Source organism: Trachurus japonicus, chromosome 4, assembly GCF_045865225.1.
Source record: "Trachurus japonicus isolate A0001 chromosome 4, Traja_1.0".
Classification (NCBI taxonomy): Eukaryota; Metazoa; Chordata; class Actinopteri; order Carangiformes; family Carangidae; genus Trachurus; species Trachurus japonicus.
This window is the reverse complement of record NC_140910.1, coordinates 24,402,070-24,421,838: the sequence shown is the minus strand read 5'-3', so window position 1 is coordinate 24,421,838 and position 19,769 is coordinate 24,402,070. Positions and strand designations below refer to the sequence as shown.

General features: G+C 40.7%; 1 protein-coding gene across 1 annotated transcript in view; it reads left to right on the top strand.

Annotated features, from left to right (window-relative positions):
* Window positions 1-19,769, top strand: part of raver2 (ribonucleoprotein, PTB-binding 2) — a 100,538-nt gene that overhangs the window by 21,656 nt on the left and 59,113 nt on the right. Inside the window, exon 2 of the mRNA XM_085774882.1 lies at window positions 9,733-9,799. Within this exon, the coding sequence (XP_085631008.1) occupies window positions 9,733-9,799 (67 nt within the window). The remainder of the gene's footprint in view (window positions 1-9,732; window positions 9,800-19,769) is intronic.

Below are 19,769 nucleotides of genomic sequence, written 5' to 3'. Positions count from 1 at the left end.
TAGACAGTAAAGTAACCCCATATGTCCTAGAGCATTTCCCCTTTCCTCCTGACTCATCTTTGAGTAATTGATCCTGGTATTCAATTATCTATTTCTTTATTTTCACTCACCTAGATGTTTTTGATAACCTGTAATCCCATTGGTTGGTACAGTAGGTGGGAAGCAGGAGTTGTACTGAGGGTTCATCAGTAACCTAGAGAATGGGAGAATGAGGTGGAAAATTGAATAAAAGGATAAGGAGAAATGAAGATTTTGTGTGTGAGAGGCTTTTTAGTGGAATTACATTATACAGCTTCATTCGGAAGAGCCATTTTAACTTCTAATCAGAAAATGTCTTGACACCAGTCTCTCTATTTCCATTCTCTCACAGTGCTGGTTAGATTCTGATTGGACTTTGCAAGCCATGAGCGCCTGCTGTTCACAACTGCTGCCGTGGTCGTGTGTGGATGTGTTAGTGTGAGATTGAGCCGAAGGGAGTTTGACACTGTTAGTAGATCAGGATCCTGCTGGTCCCTGTTTACTGGGGTTCTGCACCCTCAGTGATCACGTAGGAGCAGCCCAGGCTACAGAAATAGGATGTGACGCCTTCAATACACAAATTAGGACGGGAAATTAGTGCGATTTTTGGAAGTGACGGTGACATAATGAACTGCGGGAGGGTTTGTTTTGACATGTGCCTGACCTGCAGATTTCAACTTTCCTGCGAAGGGGATGGGAGAGTAGACATAATGGTCCACATTGATCAAAACCCACTGAGTACACTCAAGAAGTGGGACTGTGCAATCAAGTTCAGAAACTGACTGACCTTGTACATTTGAGTCAGTAAAATAAAATTCAGTCAGTGACAAACACCTCAGTCAGAGTAAACCACACTGAAGAGTGTACAGCAAATCCCGCAAGTGTGGCCAACTGCACAATGCTCCTCTGTCTGACAGGTTTCGATTTCTCTGCAAGATGCTGATGGCACAGTAGAAACTAACACAATGAAGCCCTCCATCCTTCTGTAGGAGTTTTATTCTACCCACTGGACTGTCATTCTGTCAGAAAAAAGACAAAAATGCCTCCATTATATGCTTTTTATATTTATTATCTGCTAAGGTGTGTCGCATGAACAGGAACATTATTTAAGTGTTTGCCCATCACAATTACTAGAGGCAAAAAATGCTGTGTCTAAGTTTTTTCATTATATAAAACAAAGGGCAAATATATTTTTCTGAATTCGTGACAAGAGATTTACTGTAGTTTGTTGATATGAAAATGAGTTAATTAATTTTTGAAAAGATTTACAGTCTTTTGTAATATTACAGTTTAGCTCAAGGTGATCAGTTATCTTTTGAACATGGAATATTTTCATGAATTTAAGTTGCATATATTTCAGTTACAGACAACAAATACAGTATCATACAGTGTCTTTTTTGTTTCACCTTACAGAGTTAGTAACAGAGCTAATATTTACCGTATTTTATGTTTCAAATCTTTATGTAATACCATTTATCAAACTCAAACACTCTGACCAGATGCTTAGTTTATGAGGCCAGTGGCGTGAAGCTGCTTTTGATTGTTTAAAGTCAGTAATGGTACAAAAATGTGTGTCGAGCAAGTATAGAAGACATTAACTTTCCCACTTCCAACCCGTTGATGTGCTCAGTGCTTTCACTGGCGCCTTGGTTTATGAGTACAAATGACTCCAAGAGGCCATTTAGCTTTTATGTCTAAGAGCTTCTCTTCCAGTCTCCACATATCTCTGCAGTTGCTGTGCTTTTCCTGCTGTAGCTTTGTGCTAAAACTGTCCTTTGAGTGTAGTTAAGAGATTTCTGGCATTAATGTCAAAGCCAAAGATTTCAGCAGTGTTCACCACTCAGGTAAAAATTTTGTGTGTCATTTACCTGAAGGCCAGGATTTACACTTTTAAAAAAACAAACAAACACACATTTATATTATCATATCTGGCAAACCCGACTAAACGGTTACTGCAGGCCAGCTCGGTACAAATATAACGAATATTTTTTAAATGATGTTTTGACCTGATGTCTGAAGGACGCTGCTGATTTGTGAGGAGCAGTGATTGGTACCTCAGTGGGAGAAATAACCTCCAATCTGAGCCCGGTCGCTTCAGGGCCTGAGCCAAGCAGAGACGGGTGGGCGAGAGGACGGGAGGGAGGGAGGTGGGGTCGCACAGGCTGACAGCAGAATCAGTCCTGTCTCAGGGCAAGCCACCTGCTTCCCTCAGCCCAGTGGTTACTTCCTCTCTGATATCAAATCAGCCAAATCCCCTATTTAAGACAAGACAGGGTGAAAATAGTAAGTACACAAAAATATTTTGACCATTGAGTGGTCCATCAACTTCTCATATGAAATTCAAAACCAGTAATTTTTCCTCACAACAAATTAAGTCTTAATTGTCATTAATGTGAATAGAATTTCTTTGTAATCTGTCTCTTAGTGGTTTTCAATGATGTCCTGTTATGGAGTGTTTAAGGTGTTAAAGAGACGTCTATTTTGCTAATTTTCCAACTACAGCATCTAATGAAGTTGGTATTTATTTAGACAGTCATAAATAATGGCATATATTGAATCCTATGGCCATAATAATGAATCTGCTCAGCTGCAATTAATTTCATAGCATGAAAAATATCAGACATGTTGTATGTGTGTAGGCCATTGGTTTAAGCCCAAAGTAATTGCAGGTCTCTTTTTACCAGTACTACTTCAACGATCTATGCTACCTGAAAGTTGCTCAATCGAGCCGAGGACCAGGTTGTGTCTATAATGAGTCTGTGCATCCTTAGGAAAAGGTATAAGCAGTATCCTCACCCACTTACTGTACCTGAAAGGTGGATATATTTACATGACATCAGCAAGTTACTGTAGGAAGCAATTAGCAAAGAGGGAGGAAGGCCTGGCTGTAGCGGAAATGAGAGGAAGAGAACAGAGGAGCAGACCAATCAAAACAAACTTGTTAGATGGAGTTGTACCTGTGCCAGTGCAGCACAAGGATGTTGAACCACCAGTATACAAGGTGTGGAGGCTCCGAATGTCTCAGAGACGGTGAGAAATGAAGGATGAAAGATAAAAAGATGTCTGCACTCCTGTGTGTTTATGGTTGTCTGCTCACAATATGTGAGTGTGCATGTTTTCTAAGAAGCTCTCCTGGCAGGCATTTGATGGGCCAGTGATCCGTGCTGTGCATGGTTTGAGCCACCTGTCTCTCTCTCACTCACTCAACCACCCACACTCACCCACACTCACCCACCAAACCACCCACCCACCCACTCATACACTCTATCTCTCTGGCTCTGTGCGACTAATTGCTAGCTGTTATGGATGTTTCATATTTATTTAAAAGCAAGAGTGAACAACACAATTTTACACTGTCTGCTTGATGCTATTCATGCGTTTAATATGAACATTAGTTGTTTTCCATTAAAGTACCTCAGAGCATTGAAAAGGGAGTAGAAAAAAAGACTCTTTACACCCATTAACAATGTAGCATCATCACATATAAAATCCAGGTTTTGTCCTTTTGAGTAGATACAAAATATTTGCTCTACTATCTACTGATAGACTACATCAGGTTACACTGCCCATGAAGCCACTGAATCACTGGTATGAATGCAGCGCTATTAGAGCAGCTCTATAAATGTGAGTGATAATGATGTGGTTATTGTAATGCTAATAATTTCAAACCACATAGTAGTGTTGAGTGTCGGAGCAGCGTCCTGCTCGCTGGCAGACCCTCGCTTCATCCCCCTGCTCTCTCTCTCTCTCTCTCTGTAGCATACATCACTCCATCAGTGGGTCAAGGACACCGTTACTGCCGGTAAAGAGGCCACGCAGAGTGTGTTTGTCCCCCAGTTTTTACCCTAGCGCTCCACCTCTCTCTTGCCTTCACTCTCTCACTCACACACACACACACACACACACACACACACACAGTAAAAATGATGGACCACGCTTTCACTTTTCCCCCCAGTGGCTCCATTTGTGTTTGTAAGCCATCTCATTTATGACTATAGAACAAGAGGTCTGTGTATGTGAGTGTGTGTATGTGTCTGTGTTTGTGTGTGATGAACAGATGTCAGAGTAAGCACTAGTTTGCCTTTTTTTCATCTCATATTCACATTACCTTGCTTGCACACTTCCCACTGTATAAAACATGATCCTCTTCAAAGAGACTTGCAAAGTGCAACAGGGGGGGATTAGAAATACCTAAAACTGGCAAATGGCACAAGTTGTCAGTATCAAAAATCGAAAGGGTCAATTCAAAGCCCAGACCAAATAAAAAGCAACAAGGATGAGATATGATCATTGCTTTGAAATTAAAGTAAAACAGCTCAAGAGGTTTAATCAAAGAAGCAGCAGCACTCTGTAGCTGAGTGCTTACTGTTTCGTTACCTGAGCAGGTGTGAGGCAGATGATTTGGGTTGTGCAAGTGTATTCATGTTTCCTCATGAACCTATATAAACTATGGCCATGGGCTCCATCTAGTCAGGTGTCAGACTGTCACATTCCCGATCAAGCCCATCCTGCTTAATACACAGATGTGTGCAACTGCACGTGCCTGCCCTCAAACCGGCCCTGAGGATAAGACTGGTGATCGGGTACTGACTGGACCTGCTGGAAATGTCACCCAGTGTTCGAACAAGCAGAGGGAACCGCATACGGTCGAAATTACATTACACTCAGTTATCCTGTAGAAAAGCTTGAAACATACTGTAGAATGGCCTTGAACAGGAAACACAATGGTAATAGTCTGCCCTGCTGCTGCTTCTGACCAGATTCTCTGTCTGTCTCTGCACTGGTTTATAATATTGTTGCTTTTTTTTCTTTTTTCTTTTACCAGATTACTGTAAAATGAAGGTATTATGATTTGTAGTCAGTGGGGTTAGTTTTAGAAGAGCATGTGTGTTTTCTCTCCTTTAATTTAAAGCTGCAGGCTGGTGTGCTGCTGTACTATCTCTATACTGAACCCAGTGGCTGTTTTGAAAGCTATTAACAGCACTGTTAATTAGAGAGCTGTTGAAATAGTGTGGTGGGAATCTCGATGAAACAAAGCGGAACATCATAGAAGACCATGATGGGAATATAGTGGAAGTATACGACAACATTGTAAACATCATGTAAACAGCAGTAAAACATGTAATGTAAAAGTAAATAGGGCGAAACAAACTGGAATATATTTTTAAAAAAGAGCAGCGTTGTGTCGTGTGCTCAACTGGTAAATTGTGTTGCTGCGATGAGAGGCAGGGCTGTTTGGACTCCTAAAAATAGTCTTTAAATGTCTTGTAATGTGCCAGAGCTGTGAGAGACAAACTTTCAGCTCAATTCAGCTCAAGCGCAGAACAGCACAGGGCCCCACAATAAAACAGCACAGCACAGAATGACACACAGGCCTGATTTACCCTTGCCTGAATGTCACCATGTACAGTAGTCAGTGTCAGTGTCAGTGTCAGTGTCAGTGTCAGTGTCTGCACACTGTCTAGTATTCACAACCACCTCTCATGATTTCCAATGCAAATATTTGTAGCCTTTCCCCAAATTTCCCTCTTTCAGGGAATAAGATTTTATTTTTAGTCTATTACTCTAATGTCAAAATTATTATCTCCGCTTTTTCCATCTAGAAACATGTGCAGTAGTGTGGCCAGGAACAGAAATGCAAGCTAGTGGAAAAAAGGAGAAATGTGATACAATAAAAGCAGCATATAAAAATAAATAAATAAATAAAATAAAGCACTAAAACAGAGTGATGAGCAGATATAAGGGGAGTAGCATCCATGTTTGTGCAGGCCTGCTTTGATCCAGGTTGTTTGATCTTATTGTATTTACCTTGTTGTTTAACTGTCTGCACGGCCTTGTTTTATAATGACATGAGTGTGTGTGTTGGCATTATAGTGACTTAATATTTAGAGGAGAAATCTCACAGTGTGTTTGGGATATTGATTGAGGTAATGTCTGTTTTTGAAAATTGTTAGAAATGTTCTCACCAGCAATACCAATATGTTTGCCAGCACTAGGTTATTGCAGTAGTCATTACACAGTTTATCCATACGATAGTTTATTATTATTGTCTCTTCCTTGTTGCTGTTTGTGGTCTCAAAGAAAACCACAGTGAAATCTGTTGGGATCATTGGCATAATTGCTCAAATATTTCCTTAAATGACGGCACGTAACCAATTAATCCATTAAGCAATTGATAGACCATTGATGTATAACCGCGTTGAGTATTGATTAACTGTTTCAGGCTGTTTTCAAGTAAAAACATCAATCAGTGTCTTGTTCTCCAGCTGCTCAGATGTGACGATCGCATGTTTGTGAATAAAATGGGCGATGTGATTCTATCACTGTTACAATACTGTTATATAAGGTATATGCTTCTCTAATTTCTGACATCGCATCTTATTTATCAATGTTGGATTTTCTGCAACTACTGAACATCAATATCTGCATCAGTTTCAAGCAGAATAGACAGGTACTGACAGATACTGATGCGTTTTGCATTGTTTTAGGTTGAGGTTTCTCTTCATCCCTTCAAACCAGTTCTTCCATTTCTGCAAAAACCAACATTGCTCTCTCTCTTTGTCTCTCTCTCTGTTTCCCTCTCAGCTATTACAGCTCGCTCTGCACCGATTTTTAAGGGCGAGCGAGTTGACCCTCTGTGTGGGCTGCCTCACACGGCCTTCGCTGATAGGGAACAAGCCTGCTCAGTGTGTACCTGAGTGGGCTGGATGGGTAGTTAGAGGAAAGAGAGAAATATGTACATAACACCTGAAACGTTTTTTTTTCCCTCTTTCTAACATTGATGTTATGTATTATAATGGAAATGTTTTCAGTATCTCTGTCCACGTGACCTCCTGGAAATGTCTCTCTAATGTAAGATATGACCACTGAATGAGCACGAGCTGGTTCATTACAGTAATGCGGCGCTCATTTCTTTGTTTTCATCTTTGAATGGAAGCACAAAACAGGGCCAACATTAGCTCGCACACGATAGAAGCACTGAATTTGAGGAAAATTATTTGACGACAGCAGAGCAGACACTTCCTCCCAAATGCAAGTCATTTCTGTAAAGACTGCTTATTTTCCTACATGCAAGAACCTGACATTTTCTTTACTGTATATTGAAAGATCGAACAAAACTGAATCGTAACATAATGGCAGACTGGGTGGAGGAAGTGGAACCAGCTATGGGCCAAAAGAACATTTTTATGTTCTTACCATAATCTTCTTTCTTTTTTCCTGAGGTTTACTTTAAATTGGATTCATCAGACTCTCTTGAATGGACAAACTTGCCATAAATAGCGAGTCTGATGAATGCCACCTGGTTGTGAGGAGGTACGTGATCACAGACATGAATGACACCCCTGTGAAATGGCCAAATAAGGCAACCGGCAGCCAGTTCCACTTTGTGTGCGGCATTCACAAAAACGTTGGCAGAGATTAAAAAGGAATAATTGAATGTAAAGACGGCACGTTAAGCAGAGTCGTTAGAGATATTAGACAACCTGAAACATGCCATCAGAGCAGTTCTGTACTAGCAGAAATAAAGAGGAAATGGTTTAAGGTGAGGAGGTTAGACACTAAATAAATGAACCGAGCAGTCCATGACTAATATGAGCGGTGGTCATGGGTGCGTGACAGTTTCCGAGCTGTTCTCTGAGATATTAGAGAGGATGATTTTATAGCCTACAGTAGGTGATGTTACACTGTCAGGTGCAACAGAGGGTGACACTGCAGCAGACTGCTCAGAAACCCTGAGGTGACTGTCAGAGTGAGACAATTTTCCTAACTACCACTGGAAATGTTGAGGTTTCTGTGACATTATATTGCAATAAAAATCATTATCACAGTGAAATGGCAAGCCATGATGATGATGTGATAGGAATATGTTTATCTTACTTATATTAAGACTGATATTTCATTTTAACTTAATAGTGATTTCTTGTTTAAACTTTTACTTAAACTTAATCCTTTTTTTTCCTCTTGTGAACTGGACCTCTTGTAAATTTTGTTTTTATTTAATATTTAACTCTGTTTTGGCTTTAATTGACAGGACAGTTAGAGAGACAGGAAATAGGGAGAAAGAAAGAGGGAGAATGAACCTGGGCCGCTGCGGCGAGGACTATAGCCCGTGTATATCGGGTGCCAGCTCAACGATGCCCCAGAACTAATCTGTTTAATACATGTGGTTCTTATATGCCCCAGTGCGACATAGTGAACCTAGATCCCGGAGTTTTCACTGTGCATCCGAGAATAAAAGTCTCGTCCGATGTGCTTCACGCACCGATTACACCGTGTCTCTGCTGTTGACGGGATCTTTCCACTGTCAGAGTTAAGAAAGTCTCGCTCGCCAGACCCTCCTCTGAGGCTCACAGGTTGTCCTGGCGCTGTCGGTGGTGATTGTTTCATGTTTTGTTTATTTTAAAACTCACTCCTTGGTCCTTCCACCTACACTGTGTTCCTGTGTTCGATCTGGAGCTGTTGTGTTCTTGGACAGGTTTGATGGTGACTGGATTTACAAGGTTGTTCATATCACAGGAGCATAAAAAAAGTCGATGTCAGGCTCTGAGTAGTTTGTGCTGTCATTGACTTGTGTGCAGTACTGTAGATCCTCTGTGTGGCTGCATAACAGTGAACCCCCATCAGGAAGGAGCTGAGGCTAACGGAGTGAGTGTAGTGAGCAGTGGAGTCCATAACACATTCAGGCAGGGTGTGAGGCTCTCTTACTGTGCTATCGCATCGCTTTTTTTGCCATCTTTTTTGTCTCACTTCATCATAAGCTGTTACTGAAGAGGCAAAAGCATTTTCTTCAGGAGAGTGGACTCACACTTCTTAGAAAAGAAAATCAGGTTTATTTCGTTGACATGCAGCTGCGTGTGTGTGTGTCCATGTGGATTGGAGTGCTGTGTGGTGGTGGGCTGCTGTGATTATAAGCTTGACAGGAGCCGCCTTTCATCTTTGAAAACACTTTTTTTCTTCTTCTTTTTTTTTTTTTACATAATAATTACCCATTAGAGACAAATTATTGTGATCAGGGTAGTCTCCCATCAAAGAGTTAGTTCTGAAGGAAAAAGAAGTTTGCTCAGTGTCAGTGTGAGTTCATTTCATTACATTTAAATCAGTTGAAGTTGTCCTAGTGATTTGGATTTTGGAATTTAGATTATTTGTACCTTTTTATTTTTGATTACAATTTGTCCTTCCTATTTTTTTTTGAAGATTTCTCTTCCATGAGCACCGGTGTATTGTGGGACTCCAGAATCTCTTTCTCATATTTGAATACTTTGTGTTCTTGAAAGCAGCTGGAGTGAACAATTGTCTCAGAAAAGTAGTAGCGAACAATCAAAGCAGAGCTGTATTCATTGGCCAAACTTAATTGCACACTCATTTTTGGTGAAGTTGATGAGGTTTGGTGTACAGATTACTCAGTTCACTGCAAATTAACAAATAACTTTGATAAGTACTCTGAAGAAAGAGAAAAATGCTGGGGACAGATTCTGAAGTTGTGTAATTATTGACCTTTTTGAGCATGAGTCACTTTTATGAAGTGCTTTTCTTGATAATTAGATAGAAATTACTTCAATTTAACAAATGCTAGATAATTTGTAATGGCTGTAGGCCTTGAATTATAGTTTGGACTTGAACTATGTTTTACATTAGGCAAAGTGTATGAACATTGAACATTTTTCTTCTCTTTTGGCTAAAATCTTGTGTCTCTTTCGTTCTGTCTCTTTACAGGAAGTCCATGAAATTCTTAAAGAATATGAACTGAAGTACTGCTTTGTGGACCGCAACAAAGGCACAGGTAAAAATCGCACTTAATGAGACATACTGTATAGACACACTCTCACATCCTCATACTCCGATACCTGTGAGGACTTAGATCGATGTAATGAATCCCTAGCCTCTGCCCTTCACCAACACAATGAATGGACGAGCTCCTAACCATTACTGAACCAGAACCTAACTCTAATTAAAACCCTTAAAGCAGGTTTTAGTAAGGCCTTGGTCCTCACAATGATGGACATACAGTATAAGGACACCTGTAAGCTAAATCTTAAATGTACTGTACAGCCATATTATGTCTGTCATCACAAATGTATGTTTATAGTTATTCGGAAAGTAGTGCAGCAGTCGTATCTACAGTGTGGGTGGTGAGAAGCATGACTGAGTCACTTCAGAAGTTAAACATGCTGTATACGGTGGGGGGTCAAGCTGGTGGATACATTTGCCTTTGACGTAGGTATTTCAACTTAGTACATTTTTTTTTCTAAACATTTCTGCAAAATATGTATTTTTAGACACTGCTATAACTGTCTAGATTTCAGCACAGCCATTGTGGTAATGACTGACCATATTTATGTGTGCTTTAGACTGTGAATTACCTATTTAAAGAAAAGACAAATGCAAAATTCTTGTATTCACTCCAATTTGATTACGGTAAACATAAACTGAAACATTTAATTATACAGTATAATATGAGCAGGAAGGCCATTTCCTGAAGGCTGAAGGCTCAGAGGTGTTGTATGGTGTACAGACCTGAAGATAAAAAATCAGATGGACTTAATGCATGACTTTGCGGATTTTATACATAAATGGATGTGTAGAGGCACTAGGAGGCTATACGTACACCAAGGCTAGCAGAGTTAGTATAGTGAGCAGTGGAGTCGCAATGCAATGGTTTTTGATGTCATATTGTAGCTTGCCTTTCACTGATGGTATAATCAAACTGCCTTTTTAACCACGGTATATTAAGTTTAGAGGATTAATCTCCTGATGGGTTGTGTAGTGAGTGACGCACACTTAAAAAATGGGCTAGCTTGTTAGCAGCTGCTGTCGCAAAACTGAGAGGACTAGAAAAAGAGTCGACAGTGGGTTCACTTCAAGTGGTTTAAAAAAAAAAGAAACAAGTTTTTGACACATTTTAGTGGCAGGTTAGTGTTGAGTTTAAATCTTAATTTTTTACAGTCCTTGGACAAATCATGGCAGCATAACTTTTAATCTATTATAAGACTAAACTAGTTATTGCAGGTACAATAACTCAAACACTTTTTAATTGTAGTTGTTAAATCCAAACCCCTAACTCTATTTGTACTGTAAATTAGCTCAATAAAGTGATTGGTGTTTTCCCTGTCCTCTTCACCCTCCTCTACATTTGTTCCTCAGAAGTCTGGAAAAACATGAACACACACACACGCACACACACACACACACACACACACACACACACACACACTGAGCAGGCCCTCTGCCCCTAGAGTGTGTCCCTTTCCAGGGAAATCTTACATAGTGCCTATATTTAGTCGGCGCAGCCTGCCAAGCACCTGAAACATAACGCTTTTAGAAAGTAGACGGGAGCTGTAAACAGCTGAGAAATCAAAGCACCAGCCTGTCCAAAAGGTTAATGCCATCTCAGAGCAAATGAGAGCCTGATGAAACATGGGGCCCTCATCGGACCAGCAGCCGCTGTACTCCACTAATTAGGCCGCTGCGGTGGCGTTGGGTGTTGAGCTCCGATGTGCCGAGGTGGGTGGAGTGGGATGAGACTCCAGTGTCATGAACATTAGAGCCCATTTCATTTTTCCTTCATAAACTAAAAGCGTCCGTCTCCTTCTCCGTCTTACCTTATTCTCCATTATCTCTCTCACCCGCTGTCATTCCTTCGCATCACCGTCACGATCTCTGTTAGTCTCTCCACTTTCACCCTGCCACTGTGTTTTGATTCTGTATCTTTTCCTCTTTCGTAAAGTACCACTCATTTCATCTCAAGGACTTATTTTCGGCAGATTGACAACATAATGTAGTAAAGTCAGGGGGCCTCTGCATTAGCTCTTTGAATTAAGATGGAGAGTGTTTAGAGAGGAATTTACCCTCATCTTCAAAGAGTTCTTTCGAGAGCGCTGAGTGAAAGTGTGGTCGGTAGGGAGGTTTTTCTCTAAGGTTTTTTCTTTTTTTTCCCTAGATAATATCGTTGTGAATGTTATTAAGGTCTATGTTAAGATCAAACGGTCCAGCAGAGGTGTGGCAGTGGGAGGTTCTGTCTGCTCCGAGGCAAGAGCAGCAACTTTTCACCATTTGAGCTTGAAACTGATCGTCATACAAGCACAGTTATTATGTTTTTTCAATCAGTGACTGGATCACAGGTCATTACCGTGGTCATGACTGAGACTACCAGTAAATTCATGGGCTGGTGTGATGATCCGTGATAAAATCAAAAACTAAACTCATCTGGCAGCGCAGCACAAACATAAAGACACAAGCTGCTCAGCAAACACAATGGAGGTGAATGATACTGGTCCCCTGTCCCCCAAAACTCATCAAATACACAATCCAACAACTCTAAAACGCTCTCGTGGACAAATTGTGACCTGCACATTCACCACACTATGAGATAATCATGTATAATTAGTATGTAACATTAGGACACATGAAGCAAATACTTGAAATCTCTCCGCCTCAGCAGCCATGTCTGGAATGTAGTTCTCGCTATGCATTCGCCTCGAAAACAACTCCTCGTAATGTTACATGATTATTTCATACTGGTAGTGATCCTTTCGTCTAACTCACTCACTTTTTTACTTATTCTGCTTTAATCTTGCAGCTCTGTTAGTACTCATCCCTTTCTGCTCCCCATAGTACAATACTGAGACTAACTACAGTATGTGCTTCAAGGAGCCAAACAGTTGTTTTAACCAAAGCGCTCACCTGCTGAGTTGATCAATTGGAATGAAAACATGCTCTCTTAACTCTGCGTGGCATTTTTTTTTTTAAAGAGTTCCCCTACTGTGCACAACATAAATCCACTGTTAGCTCAGACCCAGACCCCAGCCTGCACCTCTGTGTTACAGATATGTCCCAACTGAACCCAGCTTAACTTGCTTAACTCTACCGTAGAGGGCATTTTCAAATAGCAATGACGGACTGACAAATTATCAGTATGCTGTATCTTATTTTATTTAAGCTCCTCACTGCAGAAACTGTTTCAGGGCTTTGCATGGTTAATCTTAGGAGAACCATTACACCGTATTTGGGATTTGTTTACTTAACAACTGCTGTTAGCTCGCTGTGTGTAGAGACAATGTTACACCTGGTGATACTGCTCATTAATCTCTTATATTCCATTAGTACAAAATATAATTGTCTAAGATGGGATGCAACCCCAGCAAAGAGGGAGGACACAGCTTGTATAAGTGCACGCCTGCATGTGTGTGTGTACATACTGTATGTGTGATGGGACATCCCCGGCTGCTTCAGTTAGAGGTGTGGAAGATTGCTCTCAGGCCTCTGTAGCTTAACACGTGTGCATATCTCGTCTTGATCCAGTAACCCCCCCTGGCTTGTCGCCTCTTCACTCACCCTGAATACACCACGGTCCCATCAACCTCGGCTTCTGCTGATTTATACTTGGTGTCTGTTCGAGCTGATGTATACAGGCTGGTCGGTGCATCGTTACCAAAGTGCAGATGCAGTTCTATGTGTTTTACAGGGAGAGTAGTATTAGTCATGTTTGTGAGTGTGTAAGTGTGTGTGACATGACAGTCAGCCTGAACTTGCCAGCTATTGGATCAGTTTTCATGGCAGCTGGATAACTTCACCCCAACCAAGTGTTTACAGTCTGACTCACCACTGCCTTCCTCTCTCCCTCTCTCTTTCTATCTTTCACCTTCTCTGTCTCTCCAGTCTCGCATGTTAGGAAATAACTTGATCTTCTGTCTGTTTCTGTCTCTAACACCATGCAACAGTCAGTTTTTTTTAAGTGTCCCACTCTGTGAAGCAGTTTCTTTAATGTATGACTTGATATATGTTAAAAAGTTCAGAATTAAGTTGGGTTTAAAGCCCAGACTCTCAACTGCGCTGTTAAGACCACACAGTAGTGTATATTTTCCATTGTTTACCAAAAAACGCCAGCATTGTATATTTATTCACAGTATGTGTGTGTATCTTAGAATTAGCACTTAATTCAATGCACAGTTGTTGTTTTTTGACAGTTTCCATTTGTATGAGACTGTTTTCCTTTGCCTCCAAGAAACACTCCTCCAAGACTTTTTAAACATTTCTGGAAAATGTGTATTTTTAGAAACTGTTGGTATTGTTTACTTTTCAGCACGTCAGCCATTGAAATCTGGTGAAACAGGAAAAAAAAAAAGTCGGCTAATTACAGCTGAAAATGTCCTTTGTCCTTTTGTGTTAAAGCAGCGATATTTTTGTGTTAATATAAGTCTTAAATAGTTATATCTTCCCACAGCAATCACTTACATAGAGTGTTTGGACTGAAACACGGGTCTCTCAGTCACTCTGCTCTGCTCTGAGCCGAGAAGAAAACTTTTTTCCAGTTTTATCCAATGAGGAGAGAGAACGGCATGAAGGGCTGTGTGTGCAGCCAAGGGATGCGCCTGAATGTGGCGACGTAGGGATGAGGACCAATAGATCCATGACGAGGGCGGGGGCTGCTAACTCCGTCGGCTGACAAGAAGTTATGGTGCGTTCAGGGCAACCCGTAACTCGTGTTTTTCCGACCTGTGAAGTCGTACCAGTTCGATCTGGTGCGAGTTCGCGGGTCGGAAGTTACGAGTGGCCGTTATAGTGCACTTTCACAGGCAACAGGTCGGAGAAACGCGAGTTGCGGGCTGCCTGGAACGCTACAAAGTCGTAAGTCGTGACTTGAAGCTGTAACTTACGGTTTCAAAAGCCTGCCTGGAACACAGCATTAGCCAAAACGACCAGATCACTTACTTCTGCTTTAATTTTAAAGGTTTTAAATTAACAGGACAGTGAGGGGTGAATGTGAGAGCATCCCTGCCCTTCATTGCTTTATATTACTTTGATGTGTTGTGTTGAAGGCCTCCTGGTGTCCTCCTGAAAGTGGGATCCCACTTTCAGGAGGACACCACTTGATCATTCAAGTTTGTTAAGCAAATACTGTTTTTGTGCAAGCTGCTCACAGCTGAGGTGTTTCAGAGCTGCACTTATAATACGAACCACTTAAGATATTGCAGCGTGTGCAATGCTGTTGTTAGTGCTAATGCTAACCACACAGTGTGGCTGAGACAGTATGGACCTTTTTCATACTGTGGTGAGAAAGGAGAAAGCAACATTATCATCTCACTTCGCATAATATCATAAAAAAAAACTCTGTCTGTTCATAATGACAGCATGTATGGGTCTGGGTTTGCACTTAGTACTACGCCACTTTAGATCGACCCTCACCAGCCCCCTCACCCCCTGCTACAAATAAGGGATGGGAGACGCACAGTGAGGACTAAACACAGATAACTGGTGTCAATCTGCTTTTTCCAGCTGCTTATCAGTGCTACCTCTATCACAAGAGGCTTGGAAATGTAAGCTCTCCTGAACAAGATATTTGGTCTGAAGTTCTTTTGTGTAGTATCAGTCGTTGATAAAGGGTAGCCTAACAACACTTGAAAATGTTAAGTGTTGCTACTTTTGCTGTCTCTCACACATGCAAACGCTAACCAGGCTTCACTGTCCTGAGCAACCAAATGTATTTGAACGTCTCTTTTATATGAACCAATTTCTTCTACTTGATATTATCAAAGATTAACAATAATCTGGTGTAAAGTGAGACTTTGGCTCACTGTATCAGCAGGTGGTGAAGGTAGACAGAATGAGCACAATCAATCTCAGTTTGTTAAATTGCTGAGCTCTCGGCAGAGAATTAGCCCAGAATCAGCTCAAGCCCAGCTAGCTAATCTGATCATCTATCTTTGAGGTCGTAGCTTGGCTTTGATGGAGTTCGTTCGTGTTTAACAAGGCAGGTGATCAACAGGTCAGAGAGTTCGCTCACATTTCCCCCGCAAGGTTGAATTGAAAAACAGTTAAATTTTTTATGATGTGAAATAATTTGCCTAAAAATCAGGCTGCATGATTAATTATCTTTCATCAAATTCAAACAGGGCACACTTGAAGAATTTACAGCCCTTGTACAATTTGTTTAACACGTTCCTTTGTTAATAAAACAAATATTAAGCCCTGTTGCACATTTTGGCACCGTGATGCAGAACACAGCTGTTATCAGTCAAATTAACGTTAAAATATAAAATTGGTTTTATATTGGTTTTTCTATATCATGCTGCTTTTGTCATCAGTCCCTGGGCTCTGTAATAAATGCACAATGAAATATTAATCACACAAGGGAAAATGGAAGTTCCCTTTGTGAACTGGCTCAACGTGGACAACATCTGTTTTTGTCATTTATGGACAATTTAGATGAACAGTGTGACCCTACATAGAATTATTTAATTTGTCTAAACCAGGGAATTAGAAGTTGATGTTGTGTTTCCTTACATAGGTTGTGAGTTATTTAACATGAAGAGACAGTTGTATAGACAATTATATTACAGTAGACCTTCCACAGTCCACAGTGAGTTTTCATCCTTATCTCCTAATTTCAGTTCTGGTATTTATGAACCCATATGGGTCAGGCTCTGTTGTCAAGGAGCAATGGATCAAAAATGACATCATTCCCCGAGGGGACAGGAAATGGCTTCATGGTTTTATGTGCGCAGGAAGATTTTTTATAATTGATGTGAAATGCAGACATATTCCCTGAGATGACTGTATCACGTAGGCTAATGCAGCCACAAAAACAGTCAAGCATGAACAAATTAGTTTTCAATGTTAAGTTGGTCTCTTGGGAGGGTGACAGACATTGTTTGTTATTGGATTATGTGTTTTGTGTACTTGGGAAGACTGAAAAGACTGGACTCTTTTATACACCTGTTTGGTTTTACCTGTATGTGTAATGTACAAGTGACCCCCACTGCATGCCATGTACATTAAAATAGTAACCACATGTTAAAAATTAAACCAATTTAAAAGCAAAGGTGGTATTTATTTACAACTAGCAATTTAAGATTATAATAATATTCAACCTCAGGGTGTAAAACACAATTGCATTCTCTAAGTAGGGACCCCACTATCGATCCAGCTGATCATATTTGGATCTCCATTTCTGCAATACCATTTCTAGGTTGTTCCTACTTTTCATCTTAAAAACATCATAATATCTTCAACAAACTAGGATTGCAGGCCAAATTATTACCTTGGTCTGCATCTACAATTACACCAAAGAATGGAGGGCAGGGACTTTGTTGATTTCAAAAGTTCCCTTGCAGCAGACCTCCCCTATAGCAAGTAGCAGTCATCCTCTAAAGACTCACCTTTGCAATGGTGTTTGTAGACGCACTTCAGGATGGAAGTATGTCAAAAATAATCGAGCCCATGGCAATTTACTCATAGTACACAATTTTCCCCTGTTTTCTCTAATTGAATTTCCTCGGTCTAGAAAAAGACATAATGAAACAACTGTTGTCCTCTTATGTTTCTCTGAGGTGTTTCTCCAAAGTTTAACTAGTTAGTGGAGCCTGCTCCTGGCTCCTGACTCAACCTCTGCTCTAATTGAAATGTACTGCTTGGGACTGCTTTGGCATACATCTGCACCCCATGATGATATCAGTTCACTGAGCCAGCCTCCACCGTTGGACTTATTAGGTCATAGTGATGGTAGTGTTTATGTGTCTGTGTCTGTTGGTGTGCCCTGCAGAGCACATACCTGTGTTAATGTGTGTGTTTAAGCGTGTCCAGCTGTGTGTTTTGGTGTCCCTGCGTCTCCATTTGCGGCTTTGCTTCGGGCTGTTGCTTCAGCTCCTTCGCTAATGATGATTTTTTTTTCTTTAACAGCCACACTCACACATATACAAATAATATGCACTACAGTACCTTCTCCTTTGTCCTACCAGCTTTATTTAACCAAAACAATACATATTGCCAAGATATTCTCCCAAGGAGGTATTTTATCCTCCCATCACCCTTTGATTTACACCTCCTGGCACCACCTCAGTCTTTCCTTCCCTTACTGTCTTTCCCTCTTCTTTCCTTATGTCCTTTCCTTACCATTTGTAAATCAGAGGCGCTTTACCAGCAGCTTGTTAGCAGGCGCATGGCCCACATTCAAGAAGTTAGGCATCCATCATTATCAGTCTCCTTGCTCACATTACTAACTGCTGGGATAGCCAGCACTGGATAAAATCTAATTATCTTTACAGATTATGAGTTGGCTGGAAATTTGTTCAGATTGCATCTCTGTTGATGTGTAATTTAAATTTTTGGACTTTGGGTACAAATTGTTCAATTCACCTGTTGCCAGAGGCCTCAGAAAAATGGCGTGTGTGTGTTTATTTGTCATTGGCTTGTTCGCTGTGTATATTTGATTTTAATAAATTTGATTTTTTTCCCCCCTTGATTTTCATCAGAACAGGCCAAACAAAAATCCACATGCAAATTCATAGGCTAATGAGTTTTAATTATTTATATCTCATTTTGAGATTCTATCTCGCATGATCCATTTCTACTGCCAATCATTCAGTGGCCTTAGGCAGCGATCCGTGTCATTGGTGTAAATCATCCAGGCATTATTTAAATCCACAACTCGTTTTAGGTCCCAGACCAGCAGGAAACAACTGTGGCTTCACAATCATGCTCCCCGAGAGCAAATGTCGATCCGAAGGAACTATTTAAAATGCTTGTCAGTAAGACAGTTGACTTGGTGGGCAAACTTGACTTTTGAATATTGAATATGTAAAATGATCGAGCCTTGTTTAGGTTTGTTGTCAGGTCTCTGTGCTGTTAAGATGGGATGCAGCTCTGAATTGAAACCTCAGCCAGATAGTGAGAAAGACAGTTAGCTCGACAGGCCCGCTAGACGCACACATTTACATATGTACCCTCAGACAGGCATATGAAGTGGTCTGCCAGCCTGTTAGGAATCTGCAGGCATCAAGGCCAGCCGCTTCCACATGACGCCACCAGTTCAGAGGTATGTGTACTAATTCGGCAGCGCTGCGGAACCAGGGATCTGGGAATACAATAGGGAGGGTTATCCTGGGAATCCCTGCCTTTGAATGGAGGCCTTTGTGTTTGTCGCTGCACTGTCCCAGTAATGAAGGCAACATATGCTGGCAAAAAGGCCTGTCGCTTTGTGTGTGACGGTGTGGATGAAATACAAAATATACAGAAGCCGCAGGACAAATATGGACCCATTGACTTGTCCGGTCGTCATACACAGGAGTGAAACCCTCCTTCATTTCTGCGTTTTTGTCTTCATAAAAAACTCATTAAGATGTTGTTTGTTCTTTACATCAAAAAGCTATTCTCTTACAGTACCATGTTTTCACCACTTCTTACAGTGATTAATATCTTTGTCTTTTGGTTGCTGTTTTGTGTTTTTTTTTCTTTTGTGGTGATGTCATTGAATGGAAAGGTGATTAGCTTGGCTTAGTTGTTTATAATGTTGTTGAAAAGGGTGCATTTACTTTAGGTATAGGATTTGGAAGATGGCAGCCAGGAAATAGCTACAGTATAGTTCACTTCAGTGCCTGGGGTTCAGCAAATGTCTCATAGACATTAAGCTCATTGCATGCAGAATTTTGATTCTGTATTGTAAGATAAATAAATATATATAAACATTTAACAAACATATCTCACCATTCTGCTGCTGAATTCTTCAGAGATCTTTTTCATTGGGGAATTTTGGGTGTTGTTGGCGCCCCTTAACATCAGTGGTTGTCAAAGCACATGTACTGTACACAGTAAAGTGATCCATCAAAATGAAGTCAGTGCACAAATGTAATTTGGAAGCGGAATAGCTGCAGCGTAGGTGTGTGACGTTGTTTGTATTCCCAGCACTGTAATGTGGGAAACATTAAAGTTGCATAGAGAATACGTTTTTTTTTTTTTTACACAAACATTTTTGTTAA